General features: G+C 40.3%; 2 protein-coding genes across 6 annotated transcripts in view; one reads left to right on the forward strand and one right to left on the reverse strand.

Moving 5' to 3' along the window:
- Positions 1-8908, forward strand: part of LOC122772474 (guanine nucleotide-binding protein G(olf) subunit alpha) — a 61328-nt gene extending 52420 nt beyond the window's left edge. For both annotated transcript variants that reach the window (XM_044030562.1, XM_044030572.1), the window contains exons 6-12: positions 2584-2638; positions 2755-2828; positions 3630-3688; positions 4041-4161; positions 4985-5115; positions 5207-5274; positions 6459-8908. In XM_044030562.1, the coding sequence (XP_043886497.1) occupies positions 2584-2638; positions 2755-2828; positions 3630-3688; positions 4041-4161; positions 4985-5115; positions 5207-5274; positions 6459-6605 (655 nt within the window). In that variant the 3' untranslated portion in view covers positions 6606-8908. The remainder of the gene's footprint in view (positions 1-2583; positions 2639-2754; positions 2829-3629; positions 3689-4040; positions 4162-4984; positions 5116-5206; positions 5275-6458) is intronic.
- A 1805-nt stretch (positions 8909-10713) lies between these two features.
- mppe1 (metallophosphoesterase 1) lies at positions 10714-20766 on the reverse strand. 4 transcript variants are annotated; one of them, XM_044028117.1, is made up of 9 exons: positions 20189-20764; positions 19937-20045; positions 17588-17691; positions 14361-14441; positions 13637-13745; positions 12648-12728; positions 11889-12011; positions 11598-11738; positions 10714-11480 (listed from the first exon to the last, which is right to left on the reverse strand). In XM_044028117.1, the coding sequence occupies exons 1-9, from the start codon at positions 20443-20445 to the stop codon at positions 11295-11297; spliced, it is 1191 nt and encodes a 396-aa protein (XP_043884052.1). In that variant the 5' UTR covers positions 20446-20764; the 3' UTR covers positions 10714-11294. The 4 variants fall into 4 exon arrangements, with proteins under 4 accessions (XP_043884052.1, XP_043884046.1, XP_043884061.1 ...); XM_044028111.1 differs by having other exon boundaries at positions 10714-11738; positions 20189-20766; XM_044028126.1 differs by lacking the exon at positions 20189-20764 and having other exon boundaries at positions 10714-11738; positions 19957-20182.
- Between the last annotated feature and the right edge of the window lie 1481 nt (positions 20767-22247).

Genomic DNA, 22247 nt, shown 5'->3' on the forward strand with positions numbered 1-22247 from the left:
TATGGATGAAGAGACTGATCGAGAATGAATTAGTAAACTAATCAATTATGGAAATGAGGAAAATGTTAGCTGCAGCCCCAATCAAGTAGTTTGGGCATGTTTCTTTTCTTCTTTGTGTCATTTTCACTCCATGTCTCCGTCTGTGTTTTACAACTCTGTAGTCAAACGCATACTAATCTGCCTTTTAGACGGATAGAGCAGTGGTTGCTTCCAACATGGGTGTTGTAATTAAGCCCACAAGTAAGCTAATGAGGTAAAGGCTGCAAAAATGATTGAATGGGTAATTAATCTGTATGATTATTATTTTTTTGATGAATAATTTAAGCCTGAAATGCCAGTAAATGCTCATTAAAACTACAAATTGACATCTACAGTTGCCTAGTTTTATTTATTTATGTATCACTCAATGTCCAAATATTGTAAAATATTCTCCTGCAAATAATGTCATTTAAAAGTTGGAAATTGGTGAATATATGGCATTGTTTATATATTTCTGACAATGTTTTTTAGAAAAAGCAGCCATGGTTAGGGTTTTTCTACCCTAACCATGGCTGCTTTAATCAATCTGTTCCAGCTCTAAATTTGATAATATCCCAAGTTTAAAACTTTTAAGACTTTCTCTTTACTTCTTTAGTAGGGGGGAAGTAGGGGGAAATTAAAATGTCCATTAAACTGTTCATCAAACTATTTTTATTTACAGAGCCATGATATTCTTAAGTGTCACATTTTGACATTCAGTATCTGTACAGAGGTTAAAGTTCAGGTCCACTAGTTTAGTTTTGCAGCTCGTCCAAAGTCCAGGGTGTAAGTTAGTGGCTTTCTGGGCTGTGTGGCTACAAAGGAATTGTGGGAATTTCACATTGTAGATTAGATGCCTGACCTGCATGTGGAGATTATTGTTTATTACTTTTATCTCATCTGGTTAATAAGTCTGTAATGTAGTGTGCCATAAAATAATAATAATTAATACTTGCTGGTTGTATCTGTTCAAGCGCTTTAACCTCCAGTTAAGCTAGCAGCTTTTTGTTTCAAACTGAATGTAGACGGCTCATGTTGCATTATGTCCTGGAAATATACTTTCTCTCCTCATACTGTATGTTGTGTCGATGCACAGGGTGTCCTGCGTATGAACATGAACTCTGTGACAAAGTGCAGGAATAACCTTACTTGGACTATGTGAGGCAGAAATTAAGTCAGTGTGATGGAAACTATGTTGTGATGAGTGGTGTCTCTGTTCCTAATGTTTCATATTGGTGCATTCATTCCCAGTCATTTAATTCGAGATGGGTGTGTTTTTTGTGTGCTACTTTTAAAGCTCTGAGTTGATAAGCTATCCTAGGCTGAGACCATGCGAACCATACACAAACCCAAACCCTGACCACTGATCTTAACCTGCATCAAGTTGCTGGTACAGAGAGATTGGGTGAAAATGATGGGATGGTGAGACGCTCTCTGGTCAACATCTGTATCCATCCAACATACCACTGTCACTCAGCATCTACAGCTGTAGACTCTTCAAGGAATTCCCTTCTCATCTGTTGCTTATTTTACTCACTATAGTTTTTGTGTATTTAATTGTGTATATTCAATTTAAAACACTCTACTGTACAAATCACACATTCTGAAATGTAATTCTTCTACTTGATTGTTCATATGTGTATATGTGTATATATGTATATATGTATGTATGTATGTATATGTATACATATATGTAACTTTGAGGTACAACAGATGAATGTTTTACTTTAGATGTGTGACATATCTCTGCAATTGTTAATTGTTTTCGATTCATTAAAAATGTAAGCTACATTATCTGACACTGGTCAAATATCGACTGATTTGAAAATGAAATAGGTCACAAGTTAAACTTCCTATCCTTTAATTCAACACAGCAGTCACATTGATTGCCTTTTTACGGTCTTTTGCCGGTGTCTGTCCTGGCTGTAGCACTGTCTTTTTTGGGGCCTTTTCATGGTGTGATCTTGATCCTGGGGCTTGAGTAATGCCGTGTTTCCCCAGCGTTGGTGGCCAGAGCCTGGCTGCTGTGCTGCAGAGACTGAACTGCTGCTGCTGCACATGCTCTCTCAGTAGTGAAGAGACAGCAGCAGCAAGCTGTCTAACCTCCATAATAAACCGCCTTATGTAATCACTCTGGCTAGAGACAGACAAAAATAGCTCAGACTGAGCAGCTCTGCCCTCTTGTGGTAACCATGAGGCTCAACACTGACGGGCCTCTACAGGGAGTCGGACATGGCGGCTGCATCTTGCAGTGTTCACTGTAGCTCACATGGGCATGAACGAAAGAGTCCTTTCAAACAAGAGATGCATTTTAATAAATGAGGTCACAGTCAAATGTGATTTGTTATTTGGTTGACGTTAATGCTCTCGTTTTTATCAGGAAAGTGGCTTTTTTCTAAGAGATGATTATGGTTTGGTCTCTCATGCATTCAGACGTCATGCTTTTCCTAGTTTTCTTGAGTTCAGAGAGTTAAATCTGAACAAGTTTGTTGTTCTCTCTGACTAAACAAATGAATAGATGTTAGAGCTAAATCTGGGTCTCTCTCTCTCCTTCTCTCTTTGCAGTTTCCTGGACAGAATTGACTCTGTAAGACAGAGCGACTACACACCAACAGACCAGGTCAGTCCTTCTGCTCATCTCCTCAGCACATGGGCTACATATTAAAACCAAAATCATACTATTTGTATCTAACTCTAATCTAAACTGGACATCTCCTTTGTTTCTGTGTTTTACAGGACCTGTTACGCTGCCGAGTGTTAACTTCAGGGATTTTCGAAACAAGGTTCCAAGTAGACAAAGTGAACTTTCAGTAAGTCTTTTGCTCAGTATTTATAAAGCCCATAGTTTACAAACATCAGGGATAGGAAGAGTTTAGCTGATTCTACATCTGCGCATAAACAACTGCACTAAACCTCAGAACTCTGGCAGTTTACACGTATCTGAAACATAACGTAAATCTTCTATGGTCTGAGCCAGTTAAAAACTATTGGCCATTGGTTGCAGTTAGAGTGAATGTTGTGTAACTGCCTTGATGATGTCAGAGGAGATGACCCATTTCCACAGTCGCAGACACAACATACTTATTCTACTATCTGAAATGTGCCTTTGTTTCATATTATATCATCCTAAATATTTCTGGAACCTGACTTCCCTTTGGATGTGATTCCTTTTTTTTCCTATTCCTTGTTCAGCCATGATGACCTCATGGTCACACAGGGAACTGAAAGCTGTTCTTAATATTATTTATTCATCAATTGATTATTTATGTATCCAGGAGGCATTTTAATGCCAGATGGGAAAAGTTGTACTTTGAGCGATACGGCCATGTTCAGTTTGCTTAGGCCGGATGTTAATATCAGGTTTGAATGGAGCCCTAGATCCAGTTTTTCTCAAATCAGACCCGAATTCAACAGAAAAGAAACATCTACTGTTAAGTGCATTTTATATTACTTTTGATTAATATTAAAGTACTGCCAACTACAGTACAGTGTGTACCTGGTGTCTTCAGTCCTGTCCCAGTTGGAATGTGAACATTGTGTCCACAAGAGGGCAGTGATGAGTGTGTTGTTGTATATCTTGAGTCTGACCTAGTATTTTGTGTCTTACACAGCATGTTTGATGTTGGGGGCCAGAGAGATGAGAGGAGAAAATGGATCCAGTGCTTTAACGGTGAGACTTGCTCTGGCATCTCTGCTGATAGTACTTTCTCCGAGCTACAGCATCACTTCACCTTCTATTCACACAGTACTGTGTAAAGGTCTTATGTCTGTCAAATTCTTTAAACACTGGCATTTGGATTGAAATGATGAGATGTGAGTGAAAAGTTGATTTTAAATGTGTTATTCTAAAATAGACCTGCATCTAGTGATTAAGTCAAGATGCTGTGGTAGACGAATAGTACCAGCAAAAAAGGGAGAATTTTAATCCCAAACTGACACGTAATTAAGATTAATCAATGCACCGATGAACGGCAATATCATGTTGCAGCCACTGATGCTGTTCCTCTCCTCTCTCCTTCTAGACGTCACTGCTATCATCTTCGTGGTGGCCAGCAGCAGCTACAACATGGTAATAAGGGAAGACAATAACACCAACAGGCTACGGGAAGCCTTGGACCTCTTCCGCAGTATTTGGAACAACAGGTGAGACAGAAACTGAAGTGATATCTAAACTTTTATGTCCACGTGGGCTTTCTTTGCTGTGTCATTTCGTTTTTTTTTCCTGTGAATGTTCATCTCACTCATCCACTTTGTACGATATCTAATTAGGTTAAAACCACTGGATTAGTTTTTAACTCAAAATGTACATTAATGATAAAGGTCCACGGACAACTTTGGAAATCTACATATTAATGGTTGAACCAATAAACCACATTTTGTATTTTGATTTCAGAAATGTTCAACAGTATTGTTGGTGAAGGATGATCTGGTCATGGAAAAATAATATACACACAAATGACTCTTTTCACAGATTTTATAACTTTAGAGTTGAGGAAAAACAGTTATTCGTCCCTATTGAACGTTTGAGGGATATTTCTTTATAAATGAGAGAAAAATAATCCTCACAATGAATGTCTTTGGACAATATGGACATAACAGAAGAATAATCCTCATGGTTTTCCGTTCTTTGTTTTTCAAGCAGATTGAATTGTTTTGGATAAATCTCAAGTGTTGTGCAATTTTAAAGATTAATATTCTTTCAGATGCAGCACCTGCAACAATGATATCCTTATTGTGACTTTCTGATATTCCACTTAAATCCATCACTCTAATTTAAAACAACATTTTAAGTAAAAGGTTATCTTAAAATACATAACAAATAAGCCAAGCAGCATAAATGTATGACTCTGTGACACAGTGGCATCACATGAACACAAGCTCCAGCACGTTATCTTTACTGTGTATACATACATGTTTGAATACTCGTTGATTTTCTGTAATGGCATTTGTGAACATGTCTTTGCAGATGGTTACGCACTATATCGGTCATATTATTCCTGAACAAGCAGGACATGCTAGCGGAGAAAGTATTAGCTGGAAAATCCAAAATTGAAGACTACTTCCCAGAATATGCTCGCTACACCATACCAAATGAAGGTACGTGGCGAACAGAACACCCATATCCTCACACGAGCAGTTGAACACGACACGTTTGTTGTGTTGACTGTCAATGTGTTTTTATTTCCAGCAACTCCTGAACCTGGTGAAGACCCACGAGTGACAAGAGCCAAGTTCTTCATCCGAGATGAGTTTCTTGTGAGTGTCCAAATATACGTATTATATATAAATGTGTCTCGCTGTGTGTGTGGATTGTTTTGAGAGCTGGAGCTGATGAATGTTCTGTCATCGACAGCCTTGTCCTGTTAATTCATAACCCAGGATTTTCTGCTCGTGCTGCTGGATCTACGCCAAATATAAATACCGCCTGTGCATTTTTATGTAGAACTTGATAAACTGCTTGTGCTTGCGCTGACCTTCTCATGAGGACAAGTCGACGTGCTGAACTGCTGAGTGACACTGTTGTTGTTTTTTATGGTGCTGTATGAGCAGCCTATGATTTATTTAAAAAGTATATACTGTCAATGGACACAAAGGAATCTCACCTCAAGGTTCAGTTTCTAACTTTTTTGAGAGCTTTTGTGCATGTTTTAGAGCAAATATAGTTAGTGAAAATTATCCTTGACCACAGTTTCAATGTACATATCTGTCAGATATGTCACAACTTTTTTTTTTGCTCTTTATATAACCCATAAAAGGGCCAGAAAATGTCCTGTGAGTAAGTGTTTTTCCCCTTTTTTCCCTGATAACTTTCAATATCTGGCAGTTATGTACAATTTACTACATGTTAAAATAGTATATTAACAATTTATTGAGAAAAAAAACATTGTAGTTTTACATGAACACAACAGTATAAAGCATATTTAAAATAACATTTGTTTGAGTCTTTGTCTCAATGTCCAAAAACAGGCTAATAAATGCAATCTATGTCCAGGCGTTTTCCCAACGCTCTCCTTCCTGGTGACAAAGATGAAAGTGAAATTACTGTAATAGCATTCAGAAACCGTTGCGTGATTACGGTTATACAAAGTGTGCGTCTTCTGTGATACGCTCTGAATTAAAGGGTTTTAATGGCAATTTTCTAAGTTGAACAGTAGCTTCCTGTGCAGGAGACACGCACTGCACATGCGTCCAGATTAAACTCATTACAATAGATATATTACTCGCCTCCATGAAAACGAATTGTCGTAAGTATTAGAAAAACAATTTAGATTTCGATACAGTTACCCCATCAAAACATTATTTCAGTTGCTACTTGCCCACTGATTGACTCAAAGCCCTATTTTGTGCACAGGCTCATTGAATGAATTTGACGTTGACCAGGTTCATCACGTGCAGTCTTCATCGTCCCCCTGATCTCTGTCCTCTTTCTGTCCCCTCAGCGGATCAGCACTGCGAGCGGCGACGGCAGACACTACTGCTACCCCCACTTCACCTGTGCCGTGGACACAGAGAACATCCGGCGGGTGTTCAACGACTGCCGGGACATCATCCAGAGAATGCACCTGCGGCAGTACGAACTCTTGTGATGGGAGACCGTCTCCGTCAGCCCGTCTTGTTTTCCTCCACCATTGTGCATCCTTGACAAACCCCACCTGCACCTGAACCTCCACCCTCCTCCTCCCCTAAGAAACCCTCAATGAACCCTGACCACCCCTCCTGTCGAGGACTATGAAGTACTACTGAAGTGTGTCAAATACTCTTCCTCTTCTTAACTTCTTAGCTTTTTGTACTTCTTTTTTTCTCTCTCTCTCTCTCTCTGAGAACGATTCATCCCCATTTCACTGATGTAAAAGGAAGGATGGGGAACAAAGTTGTTGCGTGCCGCTTCTTCTTCTTCTTTTTTTTTCTTTTTTCGTTCCTTTTGAAATGCCTTGATTTTTTTGTCATTCCACTAAGCCTTGGGCTACCTCCTTCCCCCCGCCCCCCCTTTGTGTCCTTCTCTTTTTTGGCTTTGTCATTGGACCTGGACTGGTGGGTGTGGCTACGTAAAACACACCTACAGGACCTCAGTGTAGAGGCAGTGTGTGTTAATGTGTGTGTGTGTGTGTGAGATGACGAGCAGGAGGAATGCCATGTGAGCAAGCGCGCACACGTGTGTGGGAATGTTTGTGTGTCACCTGCTGGATAAAGCCGGCATCACCACCATTCAATTTTCCCCATTTTTAATTTTAATTTTTTCTTTTCACGTCGCCCTCTCCGACCTCCTTCTTCTCTCCACGACTGGACGCTGAAGATGATGAGGGGAGGGTGCAGAGTGGATGAAGAAATAAATGCACTTTGCATCAGGTTCCTTAATCATTTTTCTTTTCTCTTCTTTGTTTTGTTTTTTTTTTTTGGTTGTTGTTTTTTCTCCAGAGGAAGCATACACACAATGTAGCATCACAATATTTATTACCCTGTCACGACGTTAGCTTGCCGAGCTGCAGGGTGGACCGAGCAGCCGAGCCACGTGTGGAGCGAAAGATTACACGATGACAGGAAATCCGAGGAAGGCGACGGCGCGATGAAGGATTTTAATGAAGGAAAAGGGGACTGAGCTCTCTGCACCTTAGCCCTGCTGCCTCCACGGACTCGGACCTGCCTCCTTTTTCCACACAAACCATCCTTTTATCTTAGAGATACTGATGGGAGGGGGAGGGGAGGGGAGGGGGAGGGTGGGGAGAGATAAAAATGTATTGTTCTTTTTTTTTTCTTTTTTGTTAACTTGTACACTGTGCAAGGTTGAATTATCCTGTACAGACTGTAAAATGTAATATTATTTTGTACAACTTAATTGAAAGAAAAACAAATCTACTTGTAGATCTTTGTGCCTTGATTATGGCTGTACCTGTAAATGAGCTCAGATGTAAGTATGTTTTCGACTGCGCTGTACAGCTTGATGTCAAACTCTATCGGCAGCGGAAGACTGCGGGTAGGGGACTTTCTCTGTAGAGTTTAGTTTTTTCTGGTTTATAAAAAAAAGGAAATGCTGTTTAGTAAAAAATAAAAAATAGGGAAAAAATCCTAAAAACCTGTATACATTATGCAAATTAACCACTTACCTGCAGTGAAGACCAGATGTTGCAGCGCCATGCCTTTTTTTTCTTTCTTTTATTGGTTTTAAATTTCTCCTCCTTTTTATTTTTATTTTCGTTTTTGAATTTCACAGCTTTAAAGAAACATTGGGAATCCATTGAGAAGTGTCCAAATTGCAACCTGGTGTTGTTTTACTAGGAACCAACATTTCTTTTTTTCTTTTTCTTTTCTTTTTTTTCGATATGAAGTGTGTCTGAGATCTGTACTGATGTGCGTGCCTGTGCGCATGTGTACGTAAAAACAAACATAGACTCACAGACGCATTGTGTGTGCGTGCGTGCGTGAGGGCGCGTGAGTGTGCGTTGTGTGTAAAATTTTATAAATGTATGTACATGTAAATTTATAGGTATATATAAATATATATGTACAATTATACATGTTTAATTATGTGTGTGCCTAGGTGTACATACCTATGTATGTATACGGTAAATATGTATACATACACACATAGGGAAGCATGTTTAGAATGGAGATGAATAAATGAGAGCGTGCAATATTAGTAATTCTTTGGTCCTTTGGAGCCATAACCAATGGCACAGGCACTATGAATGTGTGAGCAGCACCCAACAAGACAAGCTCTTCTCCTTGTACAAACAGCATCAGCCTTTTCTTCTGCTACAGTACACGTCTATCCCCAAAAGAGAGTGAACTGACTGGAGGTGCAAAAACCTTGTTTGGCCTGGGAGGATGATTAAATGACATTTTTATTTTCTTTAAATAAAGAGGCACATTAGAGGACTTTGCTTTATTTCCACCTTGGTGTCCAGTTGTGTCCACATTTGTTGCCGTGTTTTGCCTTTGTTTGTTTTTGGTGGAATTTCTTTTGTGGCGCTGAAGATGCAGACACATGACGGGGTTCCTATATGCACACAGTACACCCGGTGGCCAATTTATTAGGTACATTCATTCAGATAATGCAGTCTAACCCTCTTAGAGGTCTAGATTCAGCTGCTTGATCCCCCTCTTAGTCTGTGTTGCGTCACTTTTAAATGTTAACAAATGTTCATCATCGCATTGAAACCTTTGTCAAGTGGGTTCTGGTTGCTGAGTAAGCCGACCAGCTCCACGGCACACAAAATACTGGTTGTTCGAACTAATGTCGACTGGCGACACTCCCACGCTGCGCACAGGAAATGATTTGTTTCAAATCATGAAGTGAGACGGCTGCAAACAGGTTGGAGTACGACTGAAGTTTTAGAATTCTGCTCAAACCCGATTGGACATCAGTAAATGCTTCTTTTGCGATGTCACTCACTCAGTCACGTCTGACGATAACACTTGACCAGGCCTGTTTGCACATGAAGTCAAAGTTAAATAGAGGTGGCATAATGGCATGTAACGTATCTATGAATGGTAATACATACGGCTAAAAATACAATAGCAGCTGAGAAGGCAAGTTTCTAGCTGTTAATAACACCTAGTGAAGGGAAGCTGCAGGGGAGGTGGCAGGGAGACTGTCCTTGTTCATTGCCCCACCACCTGGAGGTGGTCCATGACTGATGACCCTGCAGCTACCAATGTGGTATGCGGTCCGGCTTAGGCCTGACTCAGGGAAACAGACGTCCCTGCCATGCATAGTCTTCCATGGGCACCTGTGGAGGTGTGACAGATATTCATCCATCCATATGTTCCTTTTCTACCGCTTTATCCTCCACAGGAGGGTCACGGGGGCACTGTGCCAATCTCAGCTGACATGGGGCGATTCGCCAGTCCATCACAGGGACAAATATAGAGTCAAACTCTCACACCTATGGTCAATTTAGAGTTTAACTAAACCCCATATTGCATATTTTGGACTGTGGGAGGTAGCTGGAGAAGCCGGAGAAAACCCACACTCACAGGGAGAACATGCAAACTCCATGCAGAAAGGCCCTTGTTGCTGCAAAGGCAAAAGTGTACAGTGTTCAATTCAGTTAAATTCAATTAATCTTTATTTATCAGGGACAATGCAGTGAGACATAGTGGACATAAAGTGCACCTGATGTTTTGCACGTAAAGTATAAATATAGCAGTTTACTAGTTTGCAACTCCTGTCCCTGTCCCCTGTTCCTATCCCTCGCTGTAACAGAAATTATAACACACTATAAAGACTTAACAAGGTCAAGTGTCAGTACTGACATACAATACATTCTAATAACATTATAATCACAATGTGATGAGATTATTTTTATAAGCTAGGGCTGCAACTATGATTATTTTCGTAATCTGTCAATTATTGTGACTTGTTTGGTAAAATGTCAGAAAATGTTGAAATGACATGATGATGTTGTTGAATGTCTTGTTTTGTCCACAAACCAAAATGATTCAGTTTTAATGATTTCTTTGTTAAATGGAGCAAAGAAACCAGAAAATATTCACATTTAAGAAGCTGAACAAAAACACTCAAACCAAATTTTACTATCGATTAATAAACATGTTTGACTTTAGACTCCAAACTCAAACATGTTTTACCCTAAATTCCATTTCTTTCATCAATGCCAAGCTTTGGATGAAATATTTGCCGGACTGATGGGTGTGCAGCTTCAAACTGAAGATTTAGTCCTTTCCAGACTCAAAAACTCGTCTTAATACTCTCTTTTATTTATGTACAGTTCATCAGAAATGTCTTTACAGTTTGGCAAAAAAATAAAATAAAATCTCACAAACATTTGGCACAAAATGTCAGCAATAAATACATATATTCAAATGTGCTTCATAAAAACAAGGGTTGACCGGATGGACGGTCAGATGACGACGACAACAACAAAGTGTTTACAGCAGATCACAGTTAATCATCAGAGTGACAGAGACATCAATTACCAGCATACTTACATGTGACTGTAACACCTTAAAATAAGAGCAGGGGGTCGTTAGAATGTACAAATCTGCTTGTTTGATTTGTAATAAGTGATTCCGAAAGTTACAAGAGAAGTTCCCCCACATGTGGCCCACATAAAAACAGCAGAATAGTCCTTTAAAGACATTTAAAATCTATATTCGAGTCCTTCACAGTGCTGAAGAACACTTGCGCTCACGACTGGAGATGGTACGACCGGACGTCTTCGCCCGTTCCGAGGAGGAAAGTCACATCAAGTTATCTGTAAACTGCCCACTTCATAGTTCTGTCCTGCCACCCCGAGGTGCACTCTGGGTAACGTAGTTCACAGAGACTTGTGCTTGCCCAGCAGACAGAGGCTGGAGCACTGCAGCAGGCCTTTTATCCACATACAGTGAGCCAGGACGAGCAGCATCAGGCAGGCGCCGGCCGAGCAGTACACGCCGATCACCGTGCTCTCCTCCGGCAGGAAACACTTGGACAGAGTGTAACTGTCAGGCGACACCGACGCCTGCGGAGGAGGAGGAGGAGAAAAGGAGGAAACAAGCAGGAGAATAGTGAGGGTAAATGTATTTTGGACGTCTTCTCTATGTTTGGGTGAATCCTTCCAGGCTGTGTTGTTACTCACCAGGATGAAGCTGGGGTTGTTCCTGTTCCTCCAGCTGAAGGACGGAACGCTGATCTCGGGGTACTTGTTGTCATGGAGAACCTCACATCCGCTGTGGGTGTGTCCACTGAGGATGAGGCGGGGCTTGAACAAATGCAGCAGCTGAGAAGAAGAAACTCGCACCGCTGTTGATTTACATCGTCGCTTTCATCATGTGACTGTTTCCGTTTCTTCTAACTGTACTGCAGACACTTTAGACACTCTGTGTGTGTGTGTGTGTGTGTGTGAGTGAGGAGACTGCAGCGTACTCACCCTCTGTGAGGCCTCCTTAGACAGCACGTCATACTTCTCCCTGAACAGCAGGTGTCGCTCTTCAGGCGGTGCAGCATCCTGTCCTGTGCAGCCAGCATCACTCACTCTGTACAGAGGATAGTGCTGGAGAGCAAGAGCAGCAACAGTCAGTCATTGAGAGGAACAGGATAGTATAGTTTAGTCATTTATTTATTTTGTATGCCGTTTTAATCTGTCACAGAATAAATTAGACAGATTTAGAGATTCAGGGATGGGATTTTTTGTGTCCAATACAGTCATTTCAGACCATTTATGAACGTACGAAACTGTTGACAACATCATTTGTGCCGAGTCATTCCAAAGACATCATTCTCCAACTGTGTCACAAAGATTTTTCTCCCCAAAAAGAACTAATAAACAGCCTAAACATGGCTCAGCTAAACTGCTTTTGCTGATTTTATTTATTTATTTATTTATTGTTATTTACTTTATTTGTGTGTGCATAATGTTGTTTCCTCTCATCATGCAATAACCCCCCCCACTGCTGCACTTTTCTGATGGGGCACTTATGTACGTGTTTGTGCATAAACATCGACGCAGTGTAACGCTGAATGTAAGTGCAGTGTCTTATTTCCTGTTTTTGGAGAATCTGGCAACAGCGTCGTTTCCCAAAAGTTCAATGTAAACTAATTATACTGTGGGTAATTTAAAAAATAAAATAAAAAATGGATTATGTTGATGCTTTTTCAAATGTGTTCAGCGAGTGTAACTGTGATTTACCTGTAACATGATGGGGGACGAGGGAGGAAAGAGCTGCGAGCCGTCACAGCCGTCCGTTGCTCCACCGCCAGGCTGCAAGCTCTGCAGAAAAAGACAACAGGACAGTGTCAACTCCAAACATGGACATTTAAAACCAGAGTGCTTTACATCAGGGGTCTCAAACTCAAATGACCTTAGGGCCACTGAGTATCTACTGTAGTCTGGCCAGTCAAGTGAAAAACTCTGGAACTATTTAATAGGAAGGCGGACGACATGAGCTTAAAATTATATCACAATTATATCACAAAATTCCATCGCAATGATAGCTATTTCACAGAATTTCAAAATAAAAGTCTCTGTGTTGATATACAATGATGTATAGCTCGCAATAACAGTTTATATATGATGCAAAATGAATCTATTACTAAGAATAACTCAATATTGTTTGGGGGGGCCACGTGAAATGGACTGGAGGGCCGTATGTGGCCCACGGGCCGTGGCTTTACATGCTTAAATGAAGTTAAATGAAGCAATAAATTAAAAATAAGGAAAGTCACCAAATAAAATGAGTAAAAACACAGCAAAGGAAACATAAAATAGAGGAATGACAAGAACGGCACCCATTAAAACAAGTATAAATAATAATAACAATAATTATAAATAAAGGCTCAATTGGAATTGGTTACGTTTTTTTTAGCATGAGTATGAAAAATATTATGTTAATTTCACTCCAAAGCGACTGAATGACCTATAATATCACAAAGTTCTGGTTTACCAAAGAAAAGATTTCAGTTTTCTTTACTCTGACTTAAAAAATGAAAAAACAATTCTTTAGGGATTTAACTGAGTCCTTGTTTGCCAACACCTGCTCCAAGAACAGCTGAGGCTTGGATTCAAATGTTGCTGAGGTTTTATTTTCTGTCGTTTTCACACGACTCCACACACCTGGGTGTGTTCAAGGTGCTGACAGTGTGACACCGAGGCACTGACTTAAAGAAACTTCCTCCCACCTGAAGGGAACAGTTGAGATCTTTGGAGAGTTTGATCAGCTCCTTCTCCACTGACTGGCAGATGGGGCAGCCGTCGCCGTGCAGAGCCACGCTGTTCACCAGCAGGAAGCTGACGAGAGAACAACAGTGACCCTGAGTGACGCTGAGCAGACCTTCATCCTCCACAGTATTTCACCTGTACATTTCATGTCACTTGCAGTTTCTGTGTTACTTTTATTTCAAATGTCTATACTCACTTTCTCAAGATCTCAAAGTGGTTGCTTTTTTTTTTGTCCCTAAAGTGATTTTAATGAATGTCGAATCAAATCTGAAAAGTACACCTGTTTTTCTTGCGTAAATAAAATACAAGTTGTTTTACACTGGAAACAGTGACACACTGTTAAGGTAGTAGTGTTTTTCTTCCACTTTGTACGAAAAATGTCTGATTAAATGATTTCTGCGACTTTTTTCCCCCTCATAGTTTTTTTATTTTATTTTGAAGTTAATATTAATGCGTGTCTTCAGCATTAACCAGGGTCACAGTGTGAAAAAAGGGCGGAATGTACATCTCTAGAAATGACTTTCATCTTGAATAAAAGCACTCTTTTCCTGTTCTGCTGCTGCTGCTGCTGCTGCAGCTGCAGACAGACAGACAGACACGGGGGTGTTCAGGACATCTCAGCCTGTGCTGAGTCACATGTTTGTCCTGCTGAGTCATGTTACGTGGCATCGTCCTGTCACTCACTTCACTCCCTTTTTGGTGACAATCCTGGTGGAGGAAGCGTTGAAGACCTTCTCGAAGCGCTGCAGCTTGAACCAGTCCATCCTGCGGGGACACACACAGACACACACACAGCACAGCACTGCACGTCAGGACACACACTCAGTCTTTCACATCTGTCTGTCACACACTGTTACATAAGAGTTCCACTTCCTGAGACGCCGCATGTCCACATCATCATCATCATCATTCCACGTTTCTGAATCACAGACATTAAACCACTAAACTGTGTGATGTGTTTTATCATTGCTTCTCAATGAGAAATTAACACTGTCACTGTCTCCAACAAAAGAGACAAAACAAATGCAACATCACAGCAATCTACTGCAGTCACACACACACACACACACACACACACAGGCTCAAACATCACCATTGTGCCAATGTGTTAAAAACCACTTTTGCCAAATTTGAAGACATAAAATTTGAAAAACGTTGAATAAATGTTTCGAAATTTGGTTTCAAATCCAAAACACTCATGCACATAATGCATTACTGAGCCCCTTACCCTACCCTTAACCATTACAACGAAATGTCTTACCCGTAACCTCAACCCACATCTAAAACTAACCCTAAAACCAGGTCTTAACCCTGAAAAAGCTCTTACATGTTTCATGGACCAGCCACAATGTCCTCACTCTGTATGATTTATATGATCTTTGGTCCTCACACACACACTGGTTTCCATGACTTCAGAGGACATTGCATTGACTTACATTCATTTCCTGCAGACTTACTATAACTGTAACTATAATTACTACTGGCCTAATCCAAATCCTAATCCTGACCCTAACCTTAATTTTAAAACATGTCTTTACCTTAAAATGTAGTCATTTATATTATGGGAACTTGATTTTTGTCCCCTTAAGGGAGACAAGTCCCCATAATGTGACTGTGCAAACAGATTTCGGTCCCCAAAACATAAGGAATACCAGACACACACATGCACATGCACACACACATTCTTGTACAGAATTCTTAATAAGGGAAACTGCATAATGCATTCCCTTGCTAACCCTCACAAATAAATGCCTAACCCTTAACCTAGATCTAACCTAAACCTAATTCTAACAATAACCTTAAGACCAAATTTTGACCCTGAAAAAGCCCTTCAAGGACACACACACACACACACACACTGGTTTTCCTTCACTTCAGAGGACAGTGCATTGAATTACATTAATTTCCAACACCATAATTAACCATAATTACTACTGGCCTAATCCTAATCCTGACCTGAACCTTAAACTGACCCTAACCTCAGTCTTCACCTTAACATGTAGCCATTTACGTTATGGGGACTTCATTATGAGGACACACACACACACACACACACACAAATACCTAATGCCTTAACCTAATTCTAACCCTAACCTTAAGACCAAGTTTTAACCCTGAAAAAGCCCTTTAAAGAGGACCAGACAAACCATCCTCGCCTCTGCAGTCTATTAAAGGTTTTCAACCCGTGGCTCTCGGACAAATGAGCTGTTTTAACGTAAATGAGACGGTGTAAAACATTTGGATAATTTGACATTCCCAGGTTTCAAAAGTTATCAATTAGTCGTTGTATTATCATTTTATCAGTCGCATGCATCCAGCAGTAGCCAAACATGTCGAGCGGTAAAGGTGTGTTCTCTGTTTAAAATATTTGGCTCAAACTCAACAACTGATTATAGATGTGTCATGGGAGAAACAAGCTGTACAAATAAACTGCATGTAAAGGTTTCGTCACACGGCTGCTTAAGAGGTAGAAATTGTTTGCAGTCACATTGTCCTGAAGAACAGAGTCCAAACAGTTGCAGTGAAAATGGCAATTATTTAATTCAAACTTTCTTTCAACTAAATACTTGGAGCTTGTTACTTTTTGTCCTTGACCTATAATGACACTGACCTAAAATGAAGTCTTCTTATCGGGTATAAACTCCTCTTCTGGTTTCTCAAGAATGCGGTGGCTAGTGTGTGTTTTTTTTGTCTTATAGTATAAAAAATACCAAACTACAACACTAACATATCAGTATTATGGTCTTTAAATTCACTCACAAATACAGCACGTAGACTGGAACTTTTGAATCTGGGCACACAGTTTCCCAATGAAGCTGATTTTGAACAAACAAACCAGAAAATAGTGTTTGTTGGGGATGAATCACCTGCACAATAACACAGATTTGGTGTCCGAGTGAGTATTTACACAAGCACACGTGGGATTAAGTGAAAAGTAAACCTATTTTTAATCCTTAATAATGAAGATCTATGACATGAAGTCATCAGACACATGCTTTTTTATCCAAAGTGACTTACAAGGGTCGCGTATTCACTACTGACTACAAATATGGCAGAAGCAGAGTCGTTTTCAGTTCAGAAAAATATCAAACATTCACATTTTGGTTTCTCGGCCTGAACTACAGATGTTAATTCACACTTTTATATCATCCCAGTTGGACATTTTCACTTCACAGTAAAACGTCTTTGAACCAACAAATGATCCAAAAAAACGGCCGCAGGTTTTTAAACCAGGTCCAGGCTGAGATCTCACATCACAACCATCTTATGTTCATTACACTCGCTCCACAGCCAATTTTAAATATATGTATAAATGGCTCAAATTGATGGATAAATCCCTGCATGACATGAGCACATTAGAGACATTTTAAAACCAGTTGTACCCAGGGACGTAGTCAACACAACTCTGTATGTGTTTCCAGACACTAACTCTGTTAAACTGTGTTTTATTGCCTGGTTTTTCACATTTTAATTTATTTCACCTCTAAAGTTGTAGTGCTGTGATGTGAAATTTTATTCTGCTGGCTTTAGTCATACTGACACAATAACTAGCATATGGTGCTTTTCCACTAAATAGTCCCGCCTCACCTCGGCACGGCGCGGCACGGCTCGACTCTACATGGTTTCATTGGTTTTCCAAACACACACTAAACGAGTGACTTGTAAAGCAGTTATTTTCAGTGTAATTGAATCATTAGAATCAGTTGATTCAAAAGACTAGTTCAGCACTTCCTCCATCACTGGAGCACAGACTCATATCAGCGCTATTCCGAAGAGACATTAATCTTTCTTTCAATTCGTCTTCAATCGGGACTTCCTGAAACAATGCCACGGCTGTTGAATCAGGCAGAATTCCAGAGCAAATGTTAAACAAATAATAAAAACAATGAAGCCGCGAAGCGCGCTCTTACTCATAATGGAACCCGATGTCGTGGTTTCCAACCAGCACAACCAGTTCTGTGTCAGTGGAGTGTCTGAACATCCTGTGGAAGCGGCGCACGTCGTCCTCCCAGTGCTGCAGAGACACGACAACAACGAGACAGCACGAGACAACACGAGACAACACAAGACAACACGAGACTCAGCTGAGGCAGCAACGAATGTACAACCTTTAAAATCAAGATTGGGCTTTTTGGAAAAGTGGTTACATGAGGAGCAACTGACACACTGACATGTGAGAAACAGACACTGGCTGACAGTGGGGACACCAGGGAAAACACAACACAGCACACGAGAGTGCTTGATCCACTGCTGCCTCCATCACTAAGTTCAAATGTGCTTTGGTTTCCAGTTGGAAAAAGCTCTTTAAAGCCTCGTTCACTCAGAGGTAATGACGCCGTCGTTTGACTTTGGTCCCTTGGTGAAACTGAAACTTGACGGCGAGTATAAGACGATTTGAGGTCACTGACAGGATGAACTACGATGAAATACAAAAATACTGCGTGCTGTGCCAACTTGTACAAAAGTACAGTTCCCTAAAAACATGAAGCAGACAAAGAAGAAGTCAATAAAAAAAACCTGGATTACAGGGATTGAACACAGGTAAAAAACAAACATTAAAACACAAAAATAAACAGGTGATTAGATTTTATTAGGTGAACCTTTTGATAAGTGTCTTTCCCTCTGTCCATGTTGGCAGCCATGTTGTGAGTGAGAATAATCCCTGTAAGCATGTCCATGTGGGCCTCTGTCGGGATTATCAACGGGCTGACGATATGGGTTGCAAGCAGGTTTGTCCCTAGTTACCATGGTGACCCCTCCTGTGTTTGCCCACATGGGAAGCGTTACTGAGACCATGTGGGACCTGCTTAATTTGCCCACTTTGTGCCCAATTAGCCTGGAAAGTGTACAAAGTGGGCAAACGCGGGTAAAACTGAAACAATTACTCGATTAATCGATTACTAAATGAAAAACTACTTCTGATTGTATCAGCTTCTTAAATGTGAATGTTTTTTAGTTTCTTTACTCAGATAACAAAGAAATCCTTAAACCTGAATCATTTTGTGATTTGAGAACATCATCATTTGCAGGTTTGACAAACACTGATCAACGTTTTTTTAACGTTTTCTGACATTTTATGGACCGATTACTCGATTAATCGCGAAACTGGTTACATGACAGATTAATCGATTATTTTGATCAGTGTGTTTTCTGATTTTTTAGCTTCTTGAATGTGAATTTTTTCTGGTTTCTTTGCTCCATAGAACAAAGAAATCATTTAAACTGAATCATTTTTGGTTTGTGGACCAAACGAGTGTTTGATTAATCAGGTAAAATAATCGACAGAATATCATCCCAATGGCCTGCACCTGTACGCTGAATGTTTACATACCTCATACAACTGCATATTTTAAATGAATTATCACTTTAATAGGAAAACAACAACAAAAGACCTAAGAGTTATTAGAATCTCTGAGGTTCAGCCTCCTGAGCTCAGATGCTTTTGTTTCAGACTCTAGATTTAATTGTGCACCTGCACACCCGCACACAAGAGACCCTTAATTACACCAGTGCTGTGGGTTTACATGATGTTGTTCACTGTGATGTGACTAAATGACTCGCTGACGCCGCTTGTAATTATCACTCAAACCATATTAGTTGATCGCTTGAATAATCAATTCATTGCTTAAAAATATTATTATATGTGATGAGTCTCATTTGTAACAATAATATATTCTCTTTGTGTTTGTGTTTTCTGACAAAAAGACCAAACAATAACTGCTGGAGTTTTTGGTTACTTCTGTTTTGTTTTGTTTCATATTATTATTATTATTATTATTATTGCATGTCCTCCCTCTTTCGGTGCGATACTAAAATCAAACAAGAACATGTTATTTCCTTCTCTCTCTGGAAATGTGAGCCCTGTGTTCCTGCCAAAGTCCATGGAATACAGATGAGTTAAAAATGAATGAGGAAGCAAAAAAAGAAAAGAGGAACACACTGTGCTGTTGGAGGAACTCTTGTTTTTTTTGTTGGTTTTTTTGTGCTGCGCTTGCTTCTCTTTCTGTCTGAGTTGATGAAGTGATGGATGGATGAAGCACAGGCAGAGAGGTGAACAACTGATGCTGCTGTTTTCCACATATCCTGCATCTTCTGGGCCTGTTTGTTACTAGATGATAATGTTGTTGTTGTTGATGATGATGATGATGATGAGGTGGAGGAGGAGAGCACTGGCCTCTGCTCTGCATCAGCATGAATAAACACCGTGGCTTTGCAGACAAAAGCAGCAGAGTATGGGGGAGGTGGGATGTCTACGTTACCTTCTGCGAGCTCCACTTGCCTTCGTCGAAGATGTCCCCGAGAATGAAGACAATCTCGGGCCTGAGCAGCCACAGCGCGGTCTGGAAAGCTCGCTCCATCTGCCATTCCCTGCGCGTGCGGACACACAGTTCAGCGTCATTTCTTGTTTATGTTTACAAAATCAATCCAGGGATGATGGGATGGATGAGGTGCAGTAATGGACCGTCTTAAAAAATGAAAAAAGGAACCAACGTATTTTTTTTTTTTGTTACCTCCTCAGCTTGTCGAACCAGTGTCCCCCCACGGCTCCCAGGAGGTGCGTGTCCGACAGAACCATCGCACGGACGGCTGTGTCCTGCGCGGGGCGGCCGTCCGTGCCCTCGGTCCCTGCCCGGGCATGGCTGGTCTTCGGCCAGGCGCACTGCAGGATGGCAGGGAAGTAGATGAGATACTCGCAGAAAAAGAAAGCGCCGCCGACCACGACAATCAGCAGCAGCGCAACCATCCATCTGACGCTAAACCTCGGCATTTCTTTGTTATTCTGGGTTGTCGATGCCCTGAAGTGGCGCACTGGTGCCGATGGAGCGGTCCATGAGGCATCTTCACCTCCTCCGGACCCGACGCTTCAGGTCTCCAGCCGTGTGATGCTCATGGCAAGTTCGGCGCGAGGAGAATTGAGAGAAAAACCGCACAAAGTCCAAATGAGTCGAAATGTGACGAAAAAAAAGGGGGAAATAGAAATAAAATACAACAATGTCCTTCGATGTTAAAGAGGGAGCCGAGACACACAAGCAGCAACAGCAGCCTGCCACTGTTTTACATGTACAGCATCTGTGCGCTCATTATGGTCAAGTTAGAAAGAACACTTCCGCTGCTGGGTTTTCAAAAATAAAAGACCAATATCTAGTTGTAGATAATTATTATTCCAAAGCCACTGAATAGTGGTTAGATGTAAGCAGATTTCACTTGGCTTGACTCGTAGGTACTGATGTAATTCATCAATCACGAAGGCGAGAGAGAGTTGTGTGAAGGGTTTGCACTTTTATTTCCACTTGCCGTGCATCCAAGTTACATTTCTATCCACACGTATCCAAACTTCTCGAGGAGCAACAGCACATAGAAATATTCCCTTGATGTTCAGTTTGTGAATGACGATCTATCGATTCCAACAGTAAGACACAACCTATATTATTTTGATATTTTTCAGTACATATCTTCCAATTCCTTTATCTATCATAGCCGTCAAAAATGTCAAAGTGTCCATGGTCGCTTTTATCTAAAGAACAAAATAACATCAGAAAGGCCACAAAGGCCACGTTCCACGTTCAAAGGCTTAAGGCCAACAGTTAACTACTTCAACTGTTAATAAATTACATTGGAACAAGTGTCAAATCTTGCATCAACCACCCGGCCGAACCCTGAATGAAGGCTCCTACTATATTTTTTGGTGGTTTGTCCTCTTGAATCTATACATAAAAGTTGTTGTTGTTGTTTAAACAAGAGAGAAAGCACTCTAGAACGCAATCTTTTGCCAAGGAATTTATTTTTGGACATTCTAAATTCCTTAATCCATATGCATGAACGGATAATCTAATCAATTCTTCCATGTGTCATAGCCTACTTCCCCAAGAACTGTCATCAAAATCAACACAAAGAAAATGTAGTATGCTGGTTGAAAACAACTTCATTCGTTATTTGTCTTCTTACTCTAAAAAGCTTTGCTTGCTTGGCTCTTTTCATGATTCATGTTTTTGTTTGTACAAAACATGAAGAATCTTAATCTGCTTTGAAACAAAACAGACCAGTTAAGCAATGACAGAGTAAATGGTACATATCCCTTCTTTAAAATAAATAAATAAATAAATAGGTGTACATATATATATAATATGAATATTTGCCTACCAAGAGCAGAGGATCAGGGGAATTCAGATTTAAAAGCAAGAACCATAGAACTTCCTGTTGTTTTCTTGCTCATACCTGTTAGCTTGATGACACTTTTATTCTCTTTGTCAAAGAGGAGACATGACAGAGAAACACTTCAACCACTCCAACTAAAAGTTATTTTTAAAAGCCATGCAATAAGTAAATCTGAAAAATACCATCGTATTGATAAATCTGATCAGTGATCAGAAGATCTGGCATCAGTCCACACAAACACTAACAGAGGATTTGGGAGGATAAATGTGATTAAGTGCTTAAAAGAGCAGTTTTTGTGGAATCTTACTGTCACTTGTTTTATCACTACCTCTGGACAATAAAGTTCTATTCTATTCTATTCTATTCTATTCTATTCTATTCTATTCTATTCTATTCTATACACTGCTTTTATTT

The sequence above is a fragment of the Solea senegalensis genome, linkage group LG1 (genome assembly GCF_019176455.1).
Source record: "Solea senegalensis isolate Sse05_10M linkage group LG1, IFAPA_SoseM_1, whole genome shotgun sequence".
Lineage (NCBI taxonomy): Eukaryota > Metazoa > Chordata > Actinopteri > Pleuronectiformes > Soleidae > Solea > Solea senegalensis.

What these genes read in the sequence shown, in the direction of transcription:
- mppe1 (XM_044028111.1), bottom strand. Translation starts at nt 20,445, where the DNA reads ATGCCGAGGTTTAGCGTCAGATGGATGGTTGCGCTGCTGCTGATTGTC. An exon ending in CGTCCCCCATCATGTTACAG is followed by an intron (nt 12,012 to 12,647) that starts GTAAATCACAGT and finishes CTTGCTCTCCAG; the next exon opens with CACTATCCTCTGTACAGAGT. An exon ending in CTAAGGAGGCCTCACAGAGG is followed by an intron (nt 11,739 to 11,888) that starts GTGAGTACGCTG and finishes TCTTCTTCTCAG; the next exon opens with CTGCTGCATTTGTTCAAGCC.